This window comes from Pelodiscus sinensis, chromosome 3 (assembly GCF_052426305.1).
Source record: "Pelodiscus sinensis isolate ZL-2025 chromosome 3, ASM5242630v1, whole genome shotgun sequence".
Lineage (NCBI taxonomy): Eukaryota > Metazoa > Chordata > Testudines > Trionychidae > Pelodiscus > Pelodiscus sinensis.
The window spans coordinates 94,020,814-94,048,643 of NC_143054.1; the positions used below are offsets into that span (position 1 = coordinate 94,020,814).

Below are 27,830 nucleotides of genomic sequence, written 5' to 3' on the forward strand. Positions count from 1 at the left end.
GAAGCTCGGGCAGCGAGGCACCCCAGGCGCGCCTGGACTGCCCCGCCGCCGGCTTCCCCGCGCTTTGCAAAGCCGCGCGGGTGGGGTGGGGGGGCTCGGGCAGCAGGGCTGCCCCGCTGCCTGAGCGCCTCTGCGGCTTTGCTCTGCGTCTTCCTGGTCTGCAGACCAGGGAGACGCAGAGCAAAGCCCCAGAGTACACGGGCGGCAGGACCGCGAGGTCCCGCAGTCCGTGTACTCTGGGGCAGCCCCGTTCGTAACTGCGGATCCGACGTAAGTCGGATCTGCGTAAGTCGGGGACTGCCTGTACCCATTTAGTCCTTACTAAGCCTAAATTTCCAGTGACTTCAGAAAGGACTTGGGTCCTGTTATTATTAAATCAGCTAATACTGTGGTTACCAACCAGTCAATCGTGAGGTGTTCCCAGCCCCCTCTTGTTCCCCTTTCCCCCAATGAGGAACTACAACCTCCAGCAAAAATGGACTTAGCGCCGGTTTCCTTCAGGGTGGAGGCAAGGTCCCGTGGCTGCACGCCAGAGCCTCTCAGGAAGCACGTGCACTGCTCTTCCCCTCCCTACAACAGCAGGCGCTCTTCTTGAGAAGACAGATCAGGTGTGTAGCTGCAGGATTCTTCCCCTTCCCCTCCTCCCGCCATGCTGCAGGAAGGAAGAAAGGCAGCACAGGGAAGGAAGGGAAGACAACAAAGTGCGTGCCACCTCTGCCAACAACAGTGCACACTTTCTTGTCTTTCCTTCCTTACCTGTGCTGTGGGGAGATGGGGCAGGGGAGGGGAGCACATTAAGATGGTGGTGCAAGATCCGGAGTGGATTTGTCCAGCATTACCCAGAGATCCTCATCCTTGGAGACCCCCAGGTACTGGCCGAGCTGTCCGTGCCCCCTCCCCTCAACCCCCATCAGCACCTTGCCCCCTGTTCCCTGACCAGACCCCCACTAGCACCCTGCTCCTGCCCCCATCCCTTCTGGCCAGACACCTACCCCCAGCTTGGTTCTGTACCTTACTCTCCACCCAGATTCTGCATCCCCATCCCTAGCCCAATCACTGGCAGCTTTATCCTGCCCACTCTATACCTCTTAGTTTTGCCCCCACCTCAGAGTGTAAAGGGGCCAAAAAATTCCACTAACCCTGGAACCGCAGAAGAGTTAATCTGGACTGAGGCCTTGAACCTCAGTCCTACTGGACTGAGGGCTAGAGTGCCAGGGAAGTGAGGTGTCTCAATTGGTGGCACATCAGTGAGGTTTGGGGGGGTTGGTTTTTTTGCATCTCACTTGTGTGGTTTTTCGGTGGGTCAATGGCCCCTACCCCTCCCATAAATAAATGCAATGCAGAAAAATTTTGTGTTGGATATTTTATTTAAAAATTAAACGTGGCCAACAAGCCCCCATCTGTCCACAGCCTCATAACACTCCTGCACTTCCCACAGACCTCAGCCCATCATGCACCTGAATCCCCTGCCCTGAGCTCCTCACATCCCCACACTCCTCCTGCACTCGCACATCCCCAGTGTTCTGCCACAACATTCCTGCACCACATACACACTGCAAATGTGTGTACTGAGCCCATCATACTCCCAATACCCCTGCCTTGAGCCCCTCATACACTCAATCCAAACTCCTGCACCCTCACATCCACAAGCCTGCAACTTGATCAGCACCCCAACATTCCACCTAACCCCAATACTCTCCAGCCTGGAGCCTACTCTCTGAGCTAGTGGCCCCTTCTCCACCTCCTCCTGCACCCAAATACCCTCCCAGAGCTTTCACACCTCTTGTTCCAACCTAGTGAGAGAGAGTAACGGCTTGAGTCAGCAAATGATGGAGAAGAGGGGAATGGGGAGGGCGGGCCTCAAGGAAGGGGTGAGATCTTGGGGAAGGTTCTTGAATTGCCCTGACTTTTAAAAAGGGATCTTGAGTGTAAAAAGGTTGGAGACCACTGAGTTAACACATAATCTGGACAAACTGCAACTGTGCAACACAAATAATGCAAAAGACCCTAAAATAGTCATTAAACCTCAAAATTGATTTGGAACAACATAACAGCTCATATCCATCAAGAGCTAAGTATGTCTTTGTTCAAGAGGATGAATAGTAAAGCCCTGTTTAAAGTATACTAGGCATAACAGGCCTGATACTATAAGATGCAGAAAATGCCAGTTTGAGCTTCATGGGCTTCAATACCTCTCAGAAAATGCCCTGAATCTGGCATCATGAGAATTGTAAGTGTGCATAAAGTGCTGGCTCTCTTGAATGAAGTATTCCCACTGCATAGGAGCCAAAATTTCCTTGTTGATGAACAGGGAGTTTGATGGGAAACTTCAGTAAGTGCTGAAAAAGGACACTATGTTCTATATGGAAAAAGTAGTATTAGTCCATTAATATAATCATATATTAGTGGGAATGCTCCAGTGTTACAAGGCTTGATTCTTTGTTGTCCTGCACCATGTATTTTCATTGATATCAGTGCTGCATGAGACAAAAGTGCATGTAAAATGCTATCAAATGAGAATGGCAGGGTTTTACACCCTCTCTGTGGTTTTATGAATGACTGCAAAAGATGCCTGAAGCCATGTTGCATATAGCTACTTACCTATAAAAGATGGACCACTTTCCCTTGTGTGGTGCCTAAAGAAAGCTACCTAAAGCCATAGGTAGGTACCTAAAGTAAAATGGTTTTCAGATGTGCTGAGCACCCAAATGTCCCAGTGAAGTAAATGATAATGTATAAAAAACAGTGCATAGTACTAAAGCAGTATTAAGGAAACATGAGAAAAATATGTCTGTGGTTTGTGTATTATCTAGTAGTAATAGAACCAAAATTGTCAGTGCAGTATTAACTCACTGTGTGTGTGTGTGTGTGTAACTAGTATATATACAAAACCACATTAGTACTCAGTTTGCAGGGCCGGCCTTACCATGAGGCGAACTGAGGCGGCTGCCTCAGGTTCCATACTGGGGGGTGGGGTGAGGAGGAGGAGGGCGCCACTAGGACCCAGAGTGTAGAAAATTGTGTCTGCTGCTGGTGCAGTGGGAGGGTATGGGGGCATCATTTGAGCTCCCCGCCTCAGGTGCCAAAATGTGGAGGGCTGGCCCTGTCAGTTTGCATGTGCAAATGGGTTATTAGCATTTCCACACACAAGTGAAAGTGCTCAAAATTAAATATATAAGTGATTGTGTGTGCCAAGTTGCAAGTATACAAATAGAGGTATTTTCTCAAATATGTATTAATATGTCCTTTCTAACAATCTCATACTTTAACTACCATGCGTGTGAGTGATTGTTAAGCATGCCTAAGGTGCTTCTCACTGTAGTATTTAAGTGTAAACAATGTGAGCACAAAAATGATGTTATTATTGATGTGAGCTAAATAACTAGTGTATACTTCAGAAATAATGTTGTGTTTCTGCACATGCACTTTTCATGTCACTGTTCCAAGCTGGTAATTCAAGAGTAGGTAATTCTCTACTCCCATACTGAAGAATATAAATCAGATACCACTCTGCTTCCCATTTCTACAGGACTGCCTGCTCATGTGGCAGGTTGGAGATATCCCTAACATTGTGAAAACCCTGAGTAGTCTAGAGCCAGTATAGCTAGCTCTATTCTCCTCCCTCCTAGCCCACTGAAGTCATTCTATGGTCATGGCAGAGACAAGAAGTGTTGGTGATATACAGCTGCACTGCAATCATCATCAGCTGTCAAAGGATCAATCAAGAGCCATTGTAGAGAGTCAGTGGCTAACCACTTTCAGCTATAATAAAACCATAATAATATTGATTAAGTGACTAATAGTGACTAAAATGGAGTAAAATAATACCCCATGAGGAATGATATAAGCATAAAATATTTTAAAAAATTCTATATGAGTATTCACTTAGGTATTTTTGTTCCATTCAATAATTTCATATTTAATACTAGTGCGTTCGAGGTAATTGCGAGAATTGTGATGTAAGCACTAAGTTATTGGATGGTATTTAAATGGTTTAACTTAATACAAATATACATACATATACAAAGTTAGATAATTATAAGTAATGTAAATTTAAAGCATAATCTTGTTAAACTATTAACATTTTGGCCTATCATATTTAATATTTGTCCATTGATTTTAGATAGTTAATGCCAAATGATTCTATTAATGAATTTTTGGAAGTATTCTTTAAATGGCAGTGCCATATTTAAAAATAGGACACAAAAGTTAAGGAATGCACATTGAAATCCTATTAAAAGTAATTTTTTAGCAAATGTATTACAATGTATTATAATTTAAATGAAACATTTATATATAAGGTTCCTTTTATATTGTACATCTTAATGGTGGAACAACTCACTGTGAAGAAGAAGAAGAAAACAAACCAAAGTGTATATTTGTATTTTTAACTGAACATAACATTTATTTATTTACAATATAGTGTCATCTGGTCTAACATCTGTAACTATTTCATAACATCATTTTTGTTGTTTGACAGGTGGCATTTTTGTCAGTGTTATTTTGTAATAATTTTAGAGAGCCACAAGCAGAATGGAAATAGGGGATTTTTAAAAACATACAATTGTTGTACAAAGGGAAGAATTTGTTTACAATCACATTATAACGGAAAGACAATTATATGTGGATAGCATAGGCAGATGGAATAAACGTCCTTATTAAATTCCCAGAACAAAACAACATTTGGTCTCGTCTGATGAGCAGTTAGGACAGTGATAAAAATTACACCCAAAAATACATTTCTTATGAGAAGCCCCATAGTCTAAATAGCCTAGCATGCCTCTGAATTAATTCTGATGTGTTTTTATTGTTAAATGAGTAATTCTGGCACATATATAATTGCCCTCAATTGATTGGTTCGTGCTAAAATCATCAGATTTTCAAGAATTCCAGGGAGTGAATAGTTTGTATACTCAGAGTCATGCTGAGAAGGCCTCCATACTGATTAACATCTTTGCTCCTTGAAACTTGTGTTCTCATGTAGTTGAGTTCTAATATCTTATTTTCCCCTTTCTGTTCAAACAAAAGATAGCCTTCATAACTAATAAGAAAATTAGTAACAGAGCTTATTTTTGATGATGCTCGGAACAAATTGTTTAGTTTCAAATATGAAAAAGTTCCCCAAATTTTATCTGATAGGCTGACATATTGTTTTTAGTGTATAATATTTTACTCTGTTTAAGCACTGTTGTGATGTTAAATAATAAAAATATCTATGCAGAGTTCACCACTATAACTGTCACCATTGACCGAAAGCTACCACAGTCATAGACACGGGCAACGCTATCTCCTCCTTTCAGCAGAAAGTAGTTGTGAAGTTTTGGCTATTGTGGTGTAAATGTTGAACTTTTGACAGTGACAACTGATTTCAGAAATGTGTACTTCTCTATCAAAGTTAAAAAGAGATGACCACAACCTTCTGTGTCAGCGGTGGGCAACTTCTGGCGTGTGGTCTGCAATGCCGTCTAGAAGGGTTCTATGTGTAGCCCTCAAGACATTTTCTTTACCATTCCCTAGGCACAGGGTTGCCAGATTCTGCTGGTTTCCATCAGAGTAGTTTTTTTCCTACCAGTTTTGCTAAAATAGCGTGCATGTAAAAGGCAAATGCAAGGCTGTGCACTCCCTCTGCATTTAATCAAAGCGCTGCTACGGTTCAGTCATCCCACCCCACAAAACTACCCTAGCCTGGGACACTGTCTTGGTTACCAAAATCTTATGGCCCATTAAGATGAAAGAGAGCTATTCATGCAGCCCACTCAATAACCAAGGTTGCCCATCGCTGCTCTATGCCGATGAATAACTCAGTGTTTGGGTGTAGTCTTTTTGCAACTCTGCCTCTTCACCTACATTAGATGGTTTGGGGCACAGAAACCTAAAATTGCCTACATGCCCACAATATGTAACTCAGCATTCCTAATATTCTCATACTTGTCCTCCCTCTCCTTTTCACCTCCCATATTGCTTGAGCCAACATCTACTCATGTCAATGAAAATACTTTCATTCATTCAGCTGAATTTGAATCAAGTCTATAATCTGTTGTATCTCATTTTAAATTAAACCCTGATTCTGCAATGGCTTACTTGTGCTTAACTTGATACTCTGTGAGTCATTTTAGTGATGTCAACAGGACTGCACGGAGTGCATAAAATCATGAATGAGTCTTTGCAGGATTAAAGTTTTAGATTATAACTTAATCTGGACAGGGACTAAACCTTTCTATGTGTTTGCACACAGCCTAGCACAATCCTGATTGGCTCCCAATTCTGATAAAAGCTTCCAGGCTTTACTGTAATAGATGTAATAAGCAATATAAAAATAATTCCCCTATTGAGCACATTTCAGGGGATCAGTTTTAAGTACATTCCAGGCTTATCTGTAAAACTTAGTCACGGTATTTTGAGATCTACAGCAATACTTAAACAACAAACCTTATCTTCAAATGAGAAATCTTGTGAGATCTTTATGTCATACAAAGGAATTCCAGAAAAAGTAGGACTTGATGAAAAGCCTTTAAAATATGATCTGATTACATTTTCATTATCTTTGGCTTTTATATTTAAAATAGGTAAGTGCACAGATGTCTTTAAAATAGTGCATCTTGAAGTGTCATTTATAATGAGATCAGTGTTTGTGAAACCTTTTTTTTTTTTGGCGTACATGCTTTTTCAGACACTTTTTACTATGAGGTAAGTCAGAATATTTACAGGACATATTATGCATGAGACATTGTGGTGAAAAATGAAAATACAATATTTTGTGTTAATTTGCCTCTGCAAACATTGTAACAGTGACTGCATGATTTGCTCCTTACACATGTGTACTGCTATAATGAACTGAAATATTTGTTAACATTAAATAGAGATTTATGCTGACAGTTTTATAGATAAAGCTTTGGAAACATGTAGTCATATAAAATACATTCATACTCTTGAAGTATTTGCTATTATGCCTGTACAACTTAAATATGTGTATTGGAGTAACTATATCTTCCCCTCAACTGTGGTGCTGATTTAGAACACTTATTAAATGATAGTAGTTTATTCATTGAGAATACTTCATGTTTTTAGAAACTATTTTTTTTCTTTTACTGTGAATTAAGTTTTTGGTTTTAACTTGCAGCCCACTTTAATTTCTAGTCTTGAAAAATATTGAAGTCAACTAGACATGTATTGTTTCATATAACATACAGAATAAAAATAAATAAAAATAAAACATCCTTAAAATAATTCCCACGCTTTATAAGAACATTGACTTTCTATTGAGCAATGGATTTACATCCTCGACATGGCTATCTGATCTGTGTGTCGTCTTCATCAATTAGGAGACAGCTGTTGGTATATACAAAATATGCAGCTTGCCATAATACTTATCTTCAGCTTATAGAAATATGTTTTCTCTGTCTAAACACATAGATGACAAGAGGTCGGACAATAAGTGCTATTTCGGGATAACAGAAGTATTCCAAAATAGCTATTCCGATAAACACGCCCATTATCTCGAAATAGATTTTGAAATAATGGGTGCGCTATTCTGGCATCCATTCTATGAGAGTTAAGGGACATGTAGGAATAACACTTTATTTTAAAATTAAATTTCAAAATGAGCTATTTTGAAATGAGATCAAAATAAGATATGCAAGTTGCGTAATTCAAAATTGTGTATCTTATTTAGACCTACGGGTGCAGTGTAGATGCACCCTAATAGGCCTTTTGACATAAAGGAATAAACAAGAATATAAGGGCCTTCATTAGAACAATTGTAACACAAGCAACAAACTATTGAGATGTAGGGGGAAGAATTAAATAAGGAGAGGAACTCTTAAAATATCAATATCTATCCCCCTTACAGAGTAACTAATCAACCTACTTCTTATTGCACTAAACCAACATCCATTTTCTCTCATGCCTCTCCAAGTAGCTCCTTGGTGTATTAAATCGGTATCCATTCTTCTTTCTACATCCACATTTGGTTCCCTGCTTCACAATTCCACTGTCTTCACCTTATTTAGACTGAGGGAACATTCTAACGACTGTGACTGAACATTATGAAAAGCAGAGGAGATTTAATCTACATGGAACAATAGATTTCAGATGAAGCTGTCATTCTGCATTGGAAATCATCTACCATACATCCTATTTTTACAAAGATGCTTATTTTACTTAATGGTTTCCTAGCCATTAGGCAGCTTAAAAGGGTGTTGTTGAGTGAGATAATTACATCCTTGTAAAATTTTAGGCACAACCCTCTGTGTCTTTTAGCATCCCCAGTGTATTCATTGTTTCACAATTACTCCACCTCCCAAAATGCTGTATAGCTGTGCTGAACCTATGTAACACGTTTGTGCATCATGATGAGAGACTCATACCCACACAGAGGCATACCCATAATTTTCTGTTTACAGAGTGAATAATTTTCTGTCTGCAGGGTGAATAACATTAGACTATAAGGTTGTGTGAGCTTCTTTTAACGGCTGATAAAGTACTGGCAAGAAAAGATTCAAATACCTTTAAAGCATCTGCGGTACACAACAGATAAATTATAATCTGAATAATGAAATGAAGTGGAGAAAATCACTAAATAATGGGAAGTGATCAGCATTTTTAAACTGACCCTTTTTGCTATCTACATTGTAGTTTAACTTGCTTGACCATGCTGCTATGTGTGGTGTCCCTATAAAGTACCTAAATGACATGAATTCAAGAGGTTTGCATTTATTCAAATACATGGCAGCACAATCATAGTTCATTTTTAGTGCTCTTTAGATTTGCTGAATTACCTGCCTGCTTTCTCTAGGCTTCCTCTAAATTGCTTACCTAAATTAGGAATTTGTACAGGCTAGTCTATATCATGTGTAATGTTATGTAATGTTAATTTTTCCCTCTATCCCAGGTATGTCTATTAATTTAGCTCTATAGGTTTTATATCATATGGTCCCATTATCAAGTGCTAGGCAATATTTCTTAGCTATTGTTTCCATAATTTTTCTAGTATCATTCATTTATTTAATTTTGGTTTAATGATCTGAAATTAGTGACATTATCTTTCACAGAAGTGTAAGTGTGCTATAAAAGATTTCTGACTCAAACATCTGCCTTAAATGTTTAGTAGGAATAAATATGCTTTATTGTCCCTGTCCTTCCCACAGCCTGTGATGATGAATGCACAGGGCTCCTTCTAAGTGACCTGGATCAGCTAAACCAGATGATTCTGAGCGTCAACCTCAGTGGCCGACTGCCTCCTCCATATAAGATCCTGTATGGTTTTGAAAACACGACACAGGAATTAAAGGTACATGCACAGCACTTGTAACACAGGCAGGCGAGATCAAGCCTGGGACCCCTAGAGCTTAATGCATAAGCCTAAAAGCCAGCTGGCTATTAGCTAAATTACACAGCAGTCTCATTATTCTCTCTGTAAGTGGTCTTAGTGCTACTAGGTGGGACGGTATACCACAGCCAGAATACACACATACGTCAGTCCAAGACTTCAGGCCAATCAGATATATATTTGCCTATATACATAACAATAGCTAGAGCTAAGGAAGAAAAAATAAAAGATTTAATTACTTCAAACTTGTCACAATTGGTAAATAGTTATTACAATTGTGTATTTTGACTTACGATAATAATTAAATCATGCAGAGGTAATTTATGCTTTTGCACTTGGCTAGAAGGAAATATATTGCAGTCATAGAGAAAATGAAATGAAATTATAAAAAATAAAAATATTCTTGTTAATAGAACATAGAGCAGTTACATTGCACTGTATATATGCTACCACATGCATATATTTTATATCCTATATTAAAACATTTAAAACTGTCATGACACCTAAGTAAACAGTTTTGGATGGGTGTGACATTAGTTATTAGTGTCAAAAAAGGAATTGCATCTGCACTGAGAAGAAAGCTTTGATGTTTCTTCTCTTTACTATTTCTGAAACCCTGAAATCCAGGAAATATTTTTTCTAGCATTTGCTATCACCTCAGCGAGCACCAAAGAGACTCCTTCAGCTGGCACAAAAAAATCTGGATACCCTTGTGACAGAGATGGATGAGCTACTGACAAGGGTAAGTCTGTAGCATTCTGAGATAAAGCTAGGAGTTTGTTTAAAGGGGTGTTTCTAAGTGACTGACAGGATTATTTTTGTAGATGAATTAAACATGAATTAATGCCTGAATTATAAATTGCTTTTCATTCCCAAAGAACCAGTTTTAAATCACATACCCACCCTTCCTCTGACATCCTCTTTCTTGGGTGGCAGAATGTTGAGATGTATTCTTTCTACTAATCGGAAATGGTAGAAGTATCTATAATAATCCAGAAATGGCAAAAGTGTTCAATAAATATTTAAGTTCTGTATTTGTGGGGAAAGAGATAATTCAGTCCTATTGTATGGCGAGAACATTCTTCTTATGCCATTAGTATCTCCAGAGGATATTAAATAGATGATATTAAAGTTTGACATTTTAGGCAGTAGGTCTAAATAGCATTCAGAAGTTCTAAAAAAGCTTGCAGAATTGCTCACTGTGCCTTTAATGTTGATTTCTTTCAATAAGTTTTGGAGCACTGGGGATACTTTACAAGACTGGAAGAAAACTAATGTTGTGGCAAATTTTTAGAAAAGAGAAATGCAAAGACCTGGGTAATTATCAGTCCAATTAGCTTGATATCAATCCTAGGCAAGATAATGGAGCGGCTCATATGGAATTTAATTAATAAAGTATTAAAGAAATGTAATGTAATTAATGGAAATCAACATGAATTTATGAAAAATCAGATCCTGTCAAACTAAGTTGATGACATCTCAAGTTTAGTTGATAAAGGTAATAGTGTTGACACAGACATCTGTAAAGCATTTGCATTGGGATTGTATAACATTTTGATTAAAATACTAGAATGATATAAAATTCATGTGGTATACAATAAATGGATTCAAAATTAACTGACCAGTAGGAGTCCAATTGTAATTGGGAAATCACCATCAAGCTTGTCCTGCAGGGATCAGTTATGGGGCATACGCTATTTAACTTTTTTTTAATCAGTGGCCTAGAAGTAAGCAAAAAATCAACACTAATAACAGTTGCAGATAACACAGAAATTGAAGGATTGTTAAATAATAAAGAAAATAGGCCACTGATTTGGAACTATCTGGATTGCTTTGTATATTGGGTTCAAACAAAAAAAATGTGTTTTAATATGGCTAAATGTAAATGTATACCTCTAGGGATTAAGAGAGTAGGCCATAATTACATGATGGAGGACTCTATTATGGGAAGCATTGTATCTGAGAAACACATGGTGTTGTTGGTGGATCTGAACTTGAGCCCTCAGTGTAAGTGCCACTATAGCCCCAAAAAAGCTACTGCAATCATGAGATGCATAAAGAGGAGATTTTCAAGTTGGAGTGAAGAACTGGAGAAATGGTCTGAGGTAAAAAGGATGAAGTTTACGAAGGACAAATGCAAAGTACGCCACTTAGGAAGGAACAATTAGTTGCACACATACAAAAATGGAAATGACTGCCCAGGAAGGAAGCAAACATCATGCTGGGATGCATTAACATGAATGTTGTAGGCGAGACACATGAAGTAATTCTTCACTCTACTCTGAGCTGCTTAGGCCTCAACTAGATGATTATGTCCTGTTCTGGCTGCCATATTCCAGGAAAGATGTGGACAATTTGGAAAATTTTGAGAAAAAAAGATTAAAGATCTCGAAAACATGACATCTCAGGGAAGATTGAAAGAATCAGGTTTGCTTACTATGGAAAAAAGGAGACTGAGAGGGGACATAACAGCTTTCAAGTACCTAAAAGGTTGTTACAAGGAGGAGGGAGAAAAATTATTCTCCTTAACCTCTTGATGATAGGACAAGAAACAATGAGCTCAAATTAGAGCAAGGGAGGTTTAGGTTGGACATTAGGAAAAACTTCCTAACTGTCAGGGTGGTTAAACACTGGAATAAATTGCCTAGGGAGGTTTTGGAATCACCATTATTGGAGATTTTTAAGTGCAGGTTAGACAGAGACCTGTCAGGGATGGTCTAGATCTAGATGGTTGTTATAAGTGGCCTGCGGACTGGACACAGGTCGCCAGATACTTTATCTGTATCCACAGGTATGGCCACTCACAGCTCCTATTGACTATGGTTCATTGTTCCTGGCCAATGGAGCTGCTGGAATTGGTGGCCTGGCCTGTGATTCCTATATCTGCAAATCATGGACAATGGGAGCTGCAAGCGGCCGTATTTGTGTACGTACAGGTAAATAAAGTGTCTGGTGGCCCTCTAAGAGCTTGCCCTGGTGAACAGTGTCCAGCCCATGGGCTGTATATTGCTCATCCTGGTCTAGATGATGCTTGGTCCTGCTATGAGTACAGGGAATTGGCCTTGATAGTTCCTTCAAGTTCTATGATTCTATGAAGTTATGTGACCTCTCTTTACGGAACTTACTTGGATGACCATTGTTGGAAGTTTATAGATTTGATTATAGTCTGTAAGTACCTACATGGGGACCAAATATTTTATAGTGGGCTCATCAGTCTAGCAGAGAAAAGTATAACACGATCCTTCATCTGGAAGTTGAAGCTTCACAAATTCAGACAGCAAATAAGGCATACATTTTAAATGGGAGAAATTAGCCAATGCAAGAAGTTACCAAGGAATGGGATGGATTTTCCATCAGTGACAATTTTAAAATCACAATTGAATGCTTTTCTAAAAGATCTGTCCTAGGAATTATTTTGTGGAAGTTCTATGGCCTCTGTTATCCAGGAGCTCAGACTAGTTGATCATAATGGTTCTTTCTGTCCTTGGAGTCTGTGAATCCCTTAAAAAGCATAATTGTCTCTTTCAAATCCTCTGGCCTTGTTTTTAATAGTCACAATCTGTTTGTTGTGATTGTTCATTCCTCCTACGTCTACATTGCGCTCTCTTGAGCAAGAACATATGCAAATGAGCCTCCATTTTTGCGCAAGGGACTTTTGCGCAAGAAGGAGCAGTCTACGCTGCTCCTTCTTGTGTAAAACCCCCCCTCTTGCGCAAGAGCCATTCTGCTGCTTATTTTCATATGTTCTTGTGCAAGAAAGCACAATGTAGACATAGCCTTCTTGTTTAGCTACACAACATTATTTCTCAATCTGTTTACCACTGTGGACCACACAATCAGCTCTGTATTTGTTATGTGGGCTACATCCACACACTATATATACTACCTTTATGGCCCTGAGGATGTCTCATGAGCTGCAACTGTGTGCTGATTGGGCTGCAAGCAGGCTGCAGTTTAAAAACTAATGCTATAGAGGGTATGGTGCTGTGAGTTGTTTCTATTTCCAGTTAAGAAAGTGCACAGCAAGACAGAGAAATTTCTGCTTTAAAGTTAAATCTAGTTATCATGAAGAGTCAATCAGTGGAAATATCTAACTGGCAATGTCATTTACAGCGATAAATCAAGTAATTTTAAAACACCTTTATTTTGAGGAGGTAAGGGTCTCTGGAGGTAAGGGTCTCTGGAGGTGAGGGTCTCTATGTGCTAGCTGTTCATTTTTGTTTTTGTTTTTTAAGGAAAGCTTTTATTTCAGATTAGAGCTTCAGTGCAGAAACTGGAATATTGTTAAGTTATCAGAAAGAGAGTAAGGAAAATAATATAAAGTGTGCCACCTAATGGTAGATGATTCTAAGAAGGGGAATAGTTGTCAGCTGTGAAGTTCAAATATTTGATGGAACATAAATATAAAGGATAGGCAGACTTGGAAAGATGATGTTCAGCAAAATAGTTGAATTGCTCCTCTGGGCACTAATTAACTAACTCACACACACACACCCACCCACCCACCCACCATTGAAAGCTGTATTGCTAACATTAGCATCTGAAGTTTGTAAAAGTTTTCTTGTAATTTTAGACTCCTTTCCTAAAGAGAATCCTGTGTTGTAGTTTTAAGCCACTTTTAAGATAGTGCTGCTTGTGCTTTTGTAAATTTTATCTAAGTATATTATTTTGAAAATCTCTTCTGAATTACATGTGGTGCATGTACCAAAAAAGAGGGAATGTATATGTGTACAAATATTAATATAAAGTAATATCATTCATTATCTTTTTATTTTCATTTTTAATACAAAATATAAAGTATTAGGTATCACAGATCTTAAATTGAAAAGGACCTTTATAACTGCAACCAGGGAAAATAGTATTTCCTAGATTTAATGTAAAGGATGGGAGAAAATATTATTTAATCTTATTACAACCCCTTCTCTGTGTTTGGCCAGTCGAAACAACTTCTCATCAACTCTTTACTCCCCTCCACCATGGTTATCATCCTCCTATCTCTCCCTGCTGTCTCCTCCTCCATCCACACTCCCTCATCCACCTACATTCATATTCATTACCAATTCATTCATGCTCGTTAGTATCTGGTGCTTGTTTGTTCTTCCCTTTCCTTCAGCCATTCTTTTCTCTCCCTTTAGGTCTCCATTTGACTTTATTCTCCCTCATTTACATTCCTATTCACTCATTTCTTCCAACCCATCCTCACTGAGACTCAAGTAATGATACTAGTTGTCTGTGCCTGTAAGGACTGGGCAAGGCGCTGTAAAGACTTTGTGGTGATGAAATCTCAGGGTAGCTGTTTTAGTCTGTAACTTTAAAAACAATTAGTCTTATGACACCTTAGAGGCTAACCAAAATATAAAGAATCATGAGCTTTTGTGGGTAAAACCCACTTCCTTGAATGAATTGGAGTGGAAATAACAGAAACCAAGAGATTGGTTCTAAACCTGTTTCAGCTCAGAAAACGTCTTAACCCACCCCAAGATTACCTCTAAGGTGTGTGGTTCAGCCCCTTCTCTACTGGTTGGGAGAGTCTTGCTGCTGTGTCCTCCCTCAATGACAGCAGCAACTCCCTGCTGAGAAGTCCCCTTCTCCCCACTCACCCCCCATCCAGGCAGCTTCATGCATGGAGCCCTGAGGCTCTGGGTGGGCAGGCCTAATTAAGCAGCTGTAAGGTCCTGCTGCAATGAGGCTTAGAGGGAACCTTGACCCACACCTTATCCTGCAAATCAGAATGTCCCTATATCCATCTATGACATCCACAACTCAGAAAATCTTGTTACTGAATCTGGAAAAGTAGAGTGCTGAGGCAACATTGGCTATAGGTAGCAGGAAGTACTTAAAGGGAAGTCCAAACTCTGCCTCTGTGAAGCCAATCTGAATTAGCCAACTATATGCCTGCATTGCTTGTTCACTCTGCCTGAAGCATGTGTTCAGTAGAAGCCTTTGGTGCAGCTATTTTCTGGGTGGCATGTAGAAAATAGAAGCAGTATCACTGTAGAAGTCCCTTCAATGAAAGCATGTAATATTAGGAGGCCATATCACACAGAGGGAGAAGTAGAGCCGAGCACAATGATAATATTTGTATGGATATCAGACTTGTCACAAAGGGATCCAAATAAAAAGGAAAACAAAGACAATGTATATGGATGTGTGCCATCTGTGAACCCTAGCCACACAAGATGCTTATAGGACCCACCCAACTTAAAAATATTGCATTTCCTGAATTTCCACGGGATAGAACCTTGTGTCTAAAATTCTAGAATGTTTAAAGCCTCCAACCCTGCTTTAAAATTCACACACAGATGTGTCTCTGTCTATTTTCTCCAGTTCCTTTTTAGCTGACAGTGGCTCACAAAGGAGTTTGAAAGCTTCAGAGGGGTAGCCGAGTTACTCAGTAACAGGAAACACTTAAAAAAAGAACAGATAGTCTAGTAGCACTTTAAAGACTAACATAACATGTAAGTGGTATCATGAGCTTTCGTGGGCACAACTCACTTCTTCAGATGACCAGAGACATCTGGAGTTTGATGTCGTAAGGAGTTTGAGCCATTTAAACATCAGCTACGTCTAGACTGGCATGATTTTCCGCAAATGCTTTTAACGGAAAAGTTTTTCCGTTAAAAGCATTTGCGGAAAAGAGCATCTAGATTGGCACAGATGCTTTTCCACAAAAGCACTTTTTGCGGAAAAGCGTCCGTGCCAATCTAGACGCGGTTTTGCCCAAGAAAGCCCCGATCGCCATTTTAGCCATTGGGGCTTTTTTGCGCAAAACAGTCCTGAGCTATCTACACTGGCACTCTTGCGCAAATACATTTGCGCAAGAGGGCTTTTTCCCGAATGGGAGCATCATAGTATTTGCGGAAGAACGCTGACAATCTTGTATCAGATCGTCAGTGTTCTTGCGCAAATTCAAGTGGCCAGTGTAGACAGCTAGCAAGTTTTTCTGCAAAAGTTTTTCTGAAAAACTTGCCAGTCTAGACGCAGCCAAGGAGTGTTTTCTTCAGTTGAAACCTGCCCCATGGCTATGTGGAATTATCTCCATACACAGCAAACAGTTGGGACTTTGTTAACAATGAGCAACACCTGGTTGACTATGTTATGGCAAGACAGCATCTGAGTGAAGCTATCTGTCATTTTATTTGATTTGTAGAGTGGAAGTTAGGCCAAAAAAGAGAAGAATAAACTGAAAAATGTATTTTCCAGGAGAGCAAATCATGGTTAAATACAAGAATCATTCAGTGGAGTTGAATGGGTTTGAGGAGTTAAGGGAATGGTCACAGAAGGGAAACAGAAACTGTTCAAAGTCAAATTCATGTGCACCAAAATGTAATATGTAGCATCCAGCCATAAATAGTGGCAGTTAAAAAAGGCCAGTTTGAATTAATATGAATGTGAAAAAGTAATCAAGGATAAGAATGTATATGCAAGTTATAAAACATCATTTTGTAGTGGAGGACTATAATATTATAAAAGAAAGTGAAGTGCATGTAAAACATCTAGGAAAATCAAAGGCAGATAATAAAAGGATGATTACAGAAGATGTGACTATAATAAAAAATAGGGGCAGTTCTCTCATACATGAGGAACAAAATATCATCAGATATGCCATCCTGGAACAGACCACTGGTCCCTCAAGACCAGGTACATTCACCAATCACCTGTGCTGGATGCCCTGTATAATTTACCAAGACAGTTCTGTATCTGAGGCACATTTTAAAGATTTGATAAATCAGTAACAGAAGCATAACTTACATAGAAATGAGAAGCCCATGTTCTTTTATTGGTCAGGATATGAAGGAAGGATTGGTGCTTTTACTCTCCTCAACCAATTTTTAATGTAAATTACCTGTGATGTAATTACTGCAAGGCAGGTCAGTCTAAGAGATCAAAATCATCTATGGATTTCATTTCAAGGACAAATTTGCCCATTTGTGCTATAAATAACAAAAAGTATTATACTTCTAGGTTTTTAATGCCATTTCTGTGCAGTAACAAGTAAGTTTTCTGGGGCAGATTTAGGGATTGGGCAAGATCTAACGTGATAAGTAAGGATTCACACACAGTCAGCTTGGTTGGACAAAACTCAGAATTATAAAGTGTCTATTAATTTCCCTTGACTAGATTATTGCAATGCTTGTTCATAACTGAGACTAGAGTTTGTATAACTGTAGCTGGATAAAATGTAAGCTTGCTTCAGGTCACATGCTTCCAGCACTTTCCTCAAATGTGGAGAGAATATCGTGCTCTGTGGCATTGGATGTCCCTTCTGGGCAACCATATTCCTACATAAACAGCTTCTGTTGCTCCATGAAATAATGTTTGCACTCATTATATGAAATGCTTGCAAGAAATGGTACCAGATATCATATGGTAAATTTAAGCATATTATAAAGAGGGATGTTTTGAATTTGAAAATAAAGATTAATGTATATGGATCGTTTTTTTTTTTCTGACTAGTGCTTTGTCAGGCCTGTGATTGATGTTCATCTCCATCTTGATCTGTTGTGATTCATTAAAACTATAAATCATGTAGGTACCCATAGTCAAAACTATATTGATCGCTTGAAAATGTTATATACAAAAGATTTCAAGCAAAATGGACGAAAGAGTAATTCTTCCTTCTCTTTCCCTTTTTCTTTCTTCCTCCTCTTAATTAATGTATTGATTTAAAATTTGGAGAGAGACCATGTCTTCTTCAAAAACACCTCAGGGAAGGTAACAGGTAAGGAGTGCTGCGTATACTGCACTCTGTCATCAGGAAATCAATCACATAATAGTGAAACTAGTGGCAGTACGCCCCGAAGTATCCATTAAGAGCTTTTCAACAACATTGCTTTAAACAAATTCAAAGAATGTTCTCATTTGGAATCCCTTTGTGTGCTGATCCACACAACTAGCATTTCCAAGAACCAAAAATAAAGCCTTCCAATTTCTATTTAATGGAAGAGGAAATAAAATGTAATTGTGTACTTAAGTAGAGTGTGTCATTTCCAGTACATCTGATCAATAATTCATTGATTGCCTTTTGCCCGAGGAAAGATTTGCAAGTGGATTCAGCCAGTGGGAATATCTCCTGGTGCAGTCTTGTCATGTCCATTAATTATACTTTTCCTGAATTTGGATCACTAGGCGACCAAGGTGTCAGCAGACGGGGAACAAACTGGGCAGGATGCTGAGAGGACTAATGAGAGAGCGAAGTCTCTTGGACAGTTCATCAAGGACACACTGCAGGCTGCAGAAGGTATTGGAAAAGAAAACTGTGGCAGTTGCTCTTCATAGAAATTGAAGAGTTGAAGAGAGAGAGAGCATTAGCTGGTAGACATTCTGTGATTTAAGAGTCAGGCTAAGAAACTCCAGCCAACTATCTGCAGACTTCAGTAATTGACAGGGTGCAGTTTATAACAACTGTTAGTGGATTGGTAATTACGAGCACAGAATAGCAAGAAATTGGATGCGTTCCTTCAGGAATGTTCCAGTTCTTGAAGAACAGCTATTATGATTACATAACTAATGGGTGCCTTCTGCTTAGCTGTTGTTTATTTCCAACGCAGTTAAAAAAAATCATTTGGGTGGAACAAAAAAAGCCTCCTATAATTTTATCATTTCATTTGGTGCATTGAAGCTGCATCTTAATTTCTCAGAATGACTTCAAAAATACATTGCTACTTGCTGCTAATGAACATCTGCTGCTTGAAATTTGCAAGAGAGTCCTTGCCTTGAAAGTGGCATTGAGCCAGTTCTCCCCCAAGACCTTGATTTTCTGCACCTACAATTGCAGTTCAGAATCACAAGCAGAAAGATAGCAACCAGTTTTCAGAAGAAGAACCTAAATACTCTAAAAAGCTATAAAATAAGAGAAAGGTAAACATGCTTGAAAAGCATGGATTTTTATAATTAAATATGGTTTAATTTGAGATGACATTTTGCTTCCCTACTAGACTCTTATTTCCCCTTATTGTTTTCAGTAGGGTTACATGGGTGTTACTTAAACTAAAATATAGCCTATGCAATTTAAAGCATAACGGCTATGTCTAGACTACGGGGAAGATTCGAAAGAGGATATGCAAATTCCGTGGGAATTTGCATATCTTCTTCCAATCTCACTTTTGAAAGCAGAGTTTTCAAAAATGAAAGTAGTTTAGATGCAGCTTTTTCAGTGAATACCCCTGTCAAAAAGCCACGTAAACCTAATTTTTTGAGGAAACTTTCGAAAGTGAGATCGGAAGAAGATATGCAAATTCCCACCAAATTTGCATCTCCTCTTTCGAATCTTCCCCGCAGTCTAGATAAGCCCAACCAGTTTTGTTACCAGAATGTACTGTAGATTAATTTTATATTGATTTTCATGTAATGAATGGTAGCACTAATCAGTTATTTAAAATATCATTTGATCTTGCAACACTGACATAAAACAAGTGTTAACAAATCTGCAAGTTTTCAAAGCGGATTTAAACCATATGAGATTGAGCACCTTGCACTCAAAGTGGGTGAGGAAATGTCTTTTATTTGTTCCAACTTTGGTTGGTGAAGGAGACAAGCTTATCTCTGTCACCAACAGAGATTGGTCCAATGAAAGATATTGCCTTATGCACATGAAGTCCCTAATGTCCTGAGGCCAACAGGGCTACAGCAATGCAGACTCCTTGCTCTCAGACAGAGTTTGAAGGCTGACAAGCCAAAGCTGTTGTTCCACAAAGTTTGCATCCACTGTTTGGAATCACCACAGAAGATGCTTCCAGCAGGTTTCCATGAACAACTGGTACCAAAGAATTAAAAGATTTGGAGGGGGTTGAAGCAAGTCCACATAAAGCAGTAGAGAGAGTGATTTTAAAATCAAGGGCTGTGTCTAGACTGGCCAGTTTTTCCGGAAAATCAGCCGCTTTTCCGGAAAAACTTGCCAGCTGTCTACACTGGCCGTTTGAATTTCCGCAAAAGCACTGACTTCCTACTGTAAGAAATCAGTGCTTTTTGCGGAAATACTATGCTGCTCCTGTTCGGGCAAAAGTCCCTTTTGCGCAAAAGGGCCAGTGTAGACAGCTAAGATTTGTTTTGCGCAAAAGCGTATCTAGATTGGCCACGGACGCTTTTCCGCAAAAAGTGCTAGATGTTCTTTTCCGTAAATGCTTTTAACGGAAAACTTTTCCGTTAAAAGCATTTCTGTAAAATCATGCCAGTCTAGACGTAGCCAAGGTGTTTGACCAGCAGCCAAGTCAGCATTTTAAGAACAGAAGATAATATGCTTCTTTCACCACTTTTTCGTAATAAATCTTTCCTTTCAGCAACCAATGGTCATTCAAGGTTAACCAACATTGTGAATCACACTTCAGGGCAAGTTTTGTCCACAAGTGCATCTATGCAAACCTGGCAGATGTTAGGTACTAATGCCAGGATCTACAGAAGCACTTAGGTGTTAAAACACTAAGCTTCATAACGCCTAAATATTATTCACCTTGGAAATTTCAGGAACCATAGTCCCCAAAGGGGAAGGTTTTCCATATAATTAATGAAGAGAAATAGGTGCCTTAGAAGTGGTAGTGGTGTTGGTAACTATACAATATATAGCTTTTGCTATTTATCTCTGCTTCATGTTCACTAAACTATTTCTATTTGACTACTTCTCACTTTCCAAGCATGTGAGTAGTTGTACACAACCATCTTGAAAAAAAAAACACAATGAAATCTGCCGGTAAAATGTTTCCTTTTTTCATCTCAAAGTTTGAATTTTCCAAAAATACACTCACTAGAGCTCATAGACAGGGAATATCCAGACCTGGATCAGTAGCATCATTGTAGTCTGATAACTTGCAACTCAGCACAACTAGGAAGTACTGATGGCCTTATTTTAAAGCAGGAGGAAGAGCATTTGCTTCTAACCTTTGTAGATGTGAGATATGACTTATTTTCTATTTTAGGTAAACCTTAGTGAATTCTTAAATGATCTATTTCTTTCCATTAAACAAATTAAAATAGCGGTGCTGATCCCCATCCTCAGATGCCCTGATCATATTTTAGAATAATAATCCTTACAAGGAATAAGCATCCAGTAGCATAGCAAAACTCATGGCCCCGCCCTGCATCCAACATTATACAAACTTTAAATTAAGCATTGAGAAAATTTAAACAACAAAATATATACCATATTGCCCCCAAAACACAACCACTACCCAAACCTCTGTCTTTCCCCATAGATCTAGTAAATAAAGACTCTTTGTAGTATGTCCTAATGCTCATATAATTAATTATTGTTCTATTTCCTAATCAAATCTATGCAGTTAGGTTAATAGCAACTAAGGGACTAGCCTGCAGTGAATTCTGTGTAGACATTTCCCTGTGCCTGCATGAAGTACCATTATCAAGTCAATGAGGCTCCACAAAGCTGGAAGGATTTCCCTATGTAACAGGGTTCTTTGCAGGATTTGGCTTTAAGGAATACAGAATCACAGGGACAGTTACAGTTATACAAATTGTCTAATGAATTGTAAAATAGCTTTTGGAGGGTTTTGTTTTGGGTTTGTTTGGTTAAAGGCGTAGAATAAAAATTTCAACCATACTTCTGTTCCAGTTTCAACCAAGATTGAGGTATATGTTTGCATTGAATACCAGGGGTGACTGCGGCTCATGGCTTTGACTGAGCTAACTCAAACAATAGCAGGGAAGCTGCAGCAGTGTGGAATAACCACTTGGGAGTACATACCCGAGGTCAGTGGCAGGCTTGTATTACTGCTGTGCTTCACTGCTACTGTTATTTTTAGTGAGAACCAGCTAGGGTAAGTTGGCCCATGTTGCAGTCACACCTTTGCCTGCAGTGTAGACATATTCTAAGGCACTTAGCATAGTAATTTCATTGAAAGGATCCCGAAATAGCTATTCTGCATCTATTGAAGCAGACTGTTATTTCGAAATAGATTTCAAAATAATGAGTAGCTTATTCGGATGTCCCGGTTACCCTCGTTCCACGAGGGTTAAGGGGAGTTTCAGAATAGCGAGTTATGTCAAAATTTGGCACTGTGCAGACAGTGCCACATTATGAAATAAGCTATTTCAAAATACCTTTTTAGCTTATTTTGAGCTAAGGATGCTGTGTAGATACACCCTAAGACTACATCTACACTGCACAGTTTTTGCGCAAAAACTCGCAGAGCGTCCACACTACAAGCGCGTTTTTGCATAAGAAAAAGTACAGTAGAACGTCAGGAGACAGGGCTTTTTGTGCAAGAGTTATTCCTCTTTCTCCAAGGACTAAGCCTTTTTGTGCAAGAACTCTGCAGTCTAACCCTTTTTGACCTCTTCTCTCCATCTGTGTGTCTGTATTTAAATACATAAGCTTGTGCTATAACACCGCTGTTCATTCACCCTTCATTTTTAGAGGGGAACTCCATCATTTATTCTCATCATTCATAAACTTGAATTTTAAAAACAAAATATTTAAAAAGTCAATGAACTCTCTTCCACGCCTCATTTACATTCCTTTTTTTCATCCCATTTCTTGCTCCACCCCCTCGCTCCCTCCTCAGTGTCCCAAATTACCATTTCAAGGGTTTAGTATATATTTTCTCTTTATATTTCTTGCTCTGGATATAAAGCCGCCTCACTTTAATTACTGTGCCTGGAAATGAAATACAATAAAGGATTTGATGGAACATATAACATTTTCTCATTTGTTACTGATCGTTGGATTAACTGTCCTTTATATTTCACAGCAGGAATACCCATTGCAAATTGTATTTCCCTTGGTGATGGCGATGATGTGTGGATACTGAAAGTCTCTGTGTCACTTTTATTTACTTACTCTCTGTGTGTTTTTGCCCCCCTCTGCAGCTGTAAATGAAAAAGCTGTAAAACTGAATGAGACACTCAGAATCCAAGACAAGACCCTGGAGAAAAGTCTTGAAGCTCTGCAGAATGATATTGACAGAATGATGGGAGAACTGAGGAGAAGAAAGTTGAATGTGCAAGAAAAGGCAGCCCAAGATGAGTTAGAGTAAGTAGAAGGGCCGCAAATTTCAACATGCTGAGCCCAATAAAATGAATCTGATTAATGCATTCCTATGGGATTTCAAAACTGAAGGTCTCAAACATAAGGGGAGATAATCCTGATTGTCTATTTTGTTGCCTTTGGATTCCTGAAAATGCTAATGTTTGTATAACATTATCCCCCAGCAGAGGCATTCATAAGGACATGTTTTGCCATATTTGAATTGTTTTGTAGGCCACAAGAACTTCTGCTGTTGACTTTAGAGTTAGGATTTTAAGCATCACTATCAGAAAACTCTCTAGTCATTCTTGCTGAAGTATTAAATCATTCTATAAGGGAAAGAGATAAAAATGTTATCCTTAAAATTATATATATGTGTGTGTGTATATAATATATATATATATATATATATATATACTTTTACAAAATTTTCAGGAAAAAAGTTTATTTGAAATATTTCCATTTTGGAAATGCAACCCTTCTCACTACTTTGAAGGAATTACTCGTGCTCACTCTTTTATCAAATGATTTTGGACAGTCACTGTGTTCTGGTTGGCTAGGTTTCAGGATTTTTGCAAAGGACAGAAATGACTAGCATCTCCCCTCCCCTGTGTTTTCCATGAAGTGCTGCATGCTAAGTGAGGAAGAAGACTGTTTTGATTGTTCCTTTTGAAGTTGTCTTCTTGCTCTAATAGTCAACAGAACTTTACTTGCAGTTGTTGCTTTTTCCCATTCTTATTTCAGTGTTTACATTTGAAGTAAAGTCTGTAATCCTATTTGTGTCCTCAGTCCACCTAAAGAACACATTACTGAACATAAATTTTTAAATCCACCACTTTCTCACCAAATACTCCAAACTATAAGTTTTACTAAAGCTAATGTTAAAAATTTAAATAATGCACTCTTAAGATAAGAGTGTCTGTACCTCTGGATATAGTGCTTAGATTATCTGCAAATACAAAAACAACAAGGATTCTTGTGGAATCGCAGGCCACGCCTACACTATGAGGTAAGGTTGATCCAATATGGTCAATTTCTGGGCACCTAATTTTGCAAAGTTGAAGGTCCATGTCCTCCCTGCAAGGAAGAATAGTATATAGTCCAAAGTAACATGTACCCATTAAGGAGCCTACTGCCAATTCAGAAAGCAATGCACCTTGGACCACTTTGCATTCTGAGCTATGTTCCCAGTGCCCACTGGGACCAAAACTCTGCAGCGGCTGGTTATGGGCTCATGTCATCAGTGTCCCATAACACACTTGTCTAGTCTCTCCCCCCTTGTGTGAGATCAATGGGAAGCAATGTGCTTATACCTTTTTGTGCCCTGGTTTCCCATACAACCACCATAGCAGCGTAAGTATAGATCCTGGTTTGCAGCAAACAATACTGATGCTAATGTGTGCCATGGTGTGCCTACTTCAAGAGCACATGCATGTCACTGCACCAGGAGGAGGAAGCCAAAGCTCAGCTTGGCATGGAGGTGTTGCTCATGCAAGCCCTGGTAATGATGAATGCACAGCTGCCAGTCAATCCTGTGGACACAGTGCTGGCACCGTGAGACAAGCACAGACTGGTGGGACTACATTGTGATGCAGAGATGGGATGATCAGCACTGGCTGCAAAACTTGTGACTGTGCAAGATCACTTTTTTGGAACTTTGCGAATGTAGTGGGGTTCCTTAACTCAGTGGCGCAATAGACAGAACACTTATCCCTATCTTGTCCCCCCAACCACCTTGCCAAGGAGTACATAAACTGCAAGGGGTACTTCTCCATGGTGCTGTAGCAGGCATTGGTGGATCACAAGGGCCGTTCCACCAACATCAACATGGGATGGTCGGGAAAGGTGCATGACAGGCAGAATCTTTAGGAGCTCCCGCTGAAAGATGCATAGGGGAACTTATTTCCCAGACAGAAAAATCAGAATCGGAGAGGTGGAAATGCCTATTATGATCTTGGGACGCCCAGCCTGCCCTTTGCTCATGTGGCCATGAAATCATACATGGGCAACCTGGAACCCAACAAGAAAGAGTTCAAATACAGACTGAGTAAGTGCAGCATGGTTGTTGAATATGCTTTTTGGACATTTAAAAGGTAGGTTTAGGAGTCTCCTGACTCACTTGCACCTCAGCTAATGCAACATTCCCTTTTTGCTGGCAGCATGTTGTGTGCTCCATAATCTTTGCAAGAGCAGGGGGGATCTTATCTGGCAGGGTGGGATGCTGAGACAGAGCTCCTAGACAGAGAGTTTGATCAGCTGGACACCAGGGCAATAAGGAGAGCAGGGAGTGGGGCAGCGTAAATCAGAGAGGATTTGAATGATAGTTTTATGAATGGCCAGTTTTGAAAGTCTTCCTTGTTGCTCTCAACAAGTTGCCCCTGCATTCCTGTGTGTGCCTTTAATTCCCCACCCCAGCCATGCAGTTCAAGCAATAAAGAGACTGTTGTTCAAAAAACATGAGTTTTTATTTGGGGAAAACAGCTGGGAAATGAAAGACGTGGGGAAGAGGCTCAGAAACTCATGTGGGACCACCTTTTACCTCACGAGATACTGGAGGATAAGGCTGCCCTTGAATTACCTCCCTGTAAACCAGTGGATTCTGGTGACCCTGGGAGTGGGAGCAAAGGGCCTGGAGGAGGAGGGACTTGTGTTGTTATTGGGGCAGACAGGGTTCTGGGAGGAGTCCCTCTCTAGACATGCAACCAGGAACTCCATCACAACTGTCAGGGAGGCAAAGAGAGTTTTGGTCTCCTCTCCTGACAAGCTGGTCCTGCAGCTCTGCCCGCATCTCCTTCAAGAGGGAGTTTATGTAGTCTATCTGCTCCCTAAATGTGTCCTTCCTTTTATGTTTTCTTCTGTGGATTTGAGCCAGGCAGGCAGATGCTGGAAGAAGGGAGATACGCAGCAAGCTGGGTGCAGTCCGAGCTGCAATGAAAAGTTACAAGGGCACATATTACAGCAGATACATTATGTTAAGCCTGCCCCAACCTGTTAATGTATACCAAAGGTCTCTGTAAAGACAATGGATATGTGTTCTGTGCAAAGCCAACAATGGAATTTACAGACGTGTGGAGGCAGTGTCCATATGTGTAATACACACACACACACACACATACCCTTATGTCTCGGAAAACTCCACTCCAATTCATCTAGTGAAGTGGTTTTTACCCACAAAAACTTATGTCCTAATAAATCTGTTAACCTCTAAGGTGCCACAGGACTCCTTGTTTTTGCAGATACAGACTAACATGGTTACCCCTCTGAGACTACACAAATACAAAGTTTGTTTTAAAAGACATATGATACATATAGTACAAAATCAGCAATAACTCAAATTTAAGCAAGTAAATTAACAACATAGTTTAGATAATAGTTATTTGGGTACATTACTCATGAAAAGTTACAAAGAGAGTTGATTGTGGAAACAGATACCTCAGTGAATGAAGACTGACCCTCAGTAATTGAGAATTTAAGGTGTACTGTCTGTTACAAAATACAGCCCATCAAGAAAGCATTTGATTTATTTTCCCAACTGCCTTTTTCTTCAGCTCACCAGCTCATCCCTCCTGGTATTGCTGATGTCCAGTAATGTCTTCTAAGTAGATGTCCTTTGACCACTGGATGGTGTCCAAAACCATGAGCTGTCGCAAAAGCCAAAGATAGCATTGTCTGATTCCACATTCTCTCAGTGTTCACTCATGACTGGGGTTCCATTTGCCCAGGGCTCCAGTGATCAGCATGTGAGTTTGAATGTGGTAACTCTAGTTCTCAGGCTGTGGTCCTGGGCTCAAAGGTATTGTGACATCAACCATGATGATCTTCTTCGTGTCCCATTGGTGATGATGATATCCAGTTTCAGTTGGCTGACCCTTCTAGGGATGACGGAGTTCATGGCAACTTACCCATGGGTGGCAGGATGGCTCTGACCAAAGAGATATGGGTTAGCATTGTGTCTCTGAAGTGGAACTTGCAGCTATACAAGATGTAGTTGAAATATCTCTTTGGCATAGCCACACTTCCTGTATCACTTGTCCTGATTTCTGTGGAGGATAGCACAGTTCAGCAGGACACAGTTGAGCCAGGCTTAGTGGATGAATCTCCAGTCAGCAACTACACATGAAGTTTGTCCACTCTCATGATTTTATGAAGCATCTTGTGGTGGTTGATATTTTTCTTAAAGCTCCAGCTCCTGGGATCATGAGACTGTGAGAATTTCAGCTTTCATTTAAAAAAGTGTCTAACGCTCTAGAAGCTGATTGTAACATAGAAAAAGGGAACAACATTAATTATTTCAGACTCTCACAGCTTGTCTGAAGCTTTGCTTTGAGAAAACTTCAGATCAGGCATTTCAACATTCTGTCCCCTCCATTCAAGGTAATGGACCACTTTGTGACAAGTGTCAAATTAATGTGAATGAGGGGATTTTTTGACGAGTGTAGTGATTCACAAAAACTCACCAGTCAGATAGCAAAAATGGCAATATAAAAAAGGACTTCAGTGAAGACCATTTTCTAAATAAGGACTCAG

At 39.5% G+C, this 27,830-nt stretch overlaps 1 protein-coding gene across 5 annotated transcripts in view; it reads left to right on the forward strand.

Moving 5' to 3' along the window:
- The window catches only part of LAMA2 (laminin subunit alpha 2), a 503,865-nt gene that overhangs the window by 374,462 nt on the left and 101,573 nt on the right, over positions 1-27,830 (forward strand). For all 5 annotated transcript variants that reach the window (XM_075924139.2, XM_075924141.2, XM_075924140.2 and 2 more), the window contains 4 exons: positions 9,147-9,289; positions 9,972-10,070; positions 18,458-18,569; positions 23,147-23,309. In XM_075924139.2, coding sequence (XP_075780254.2) covers positions 9,147-9,289; positions 9,972-10,070; positions 18,458-18,569; positions 23,147-23,309 — 517 coding nt within the window. The remainder of the gene's footprint in view (positions 1-9,146; positions 9,290-9,971; positions 10,071-18,457; positions 18,570-23,146; positions 23,310-27,830) is intronic.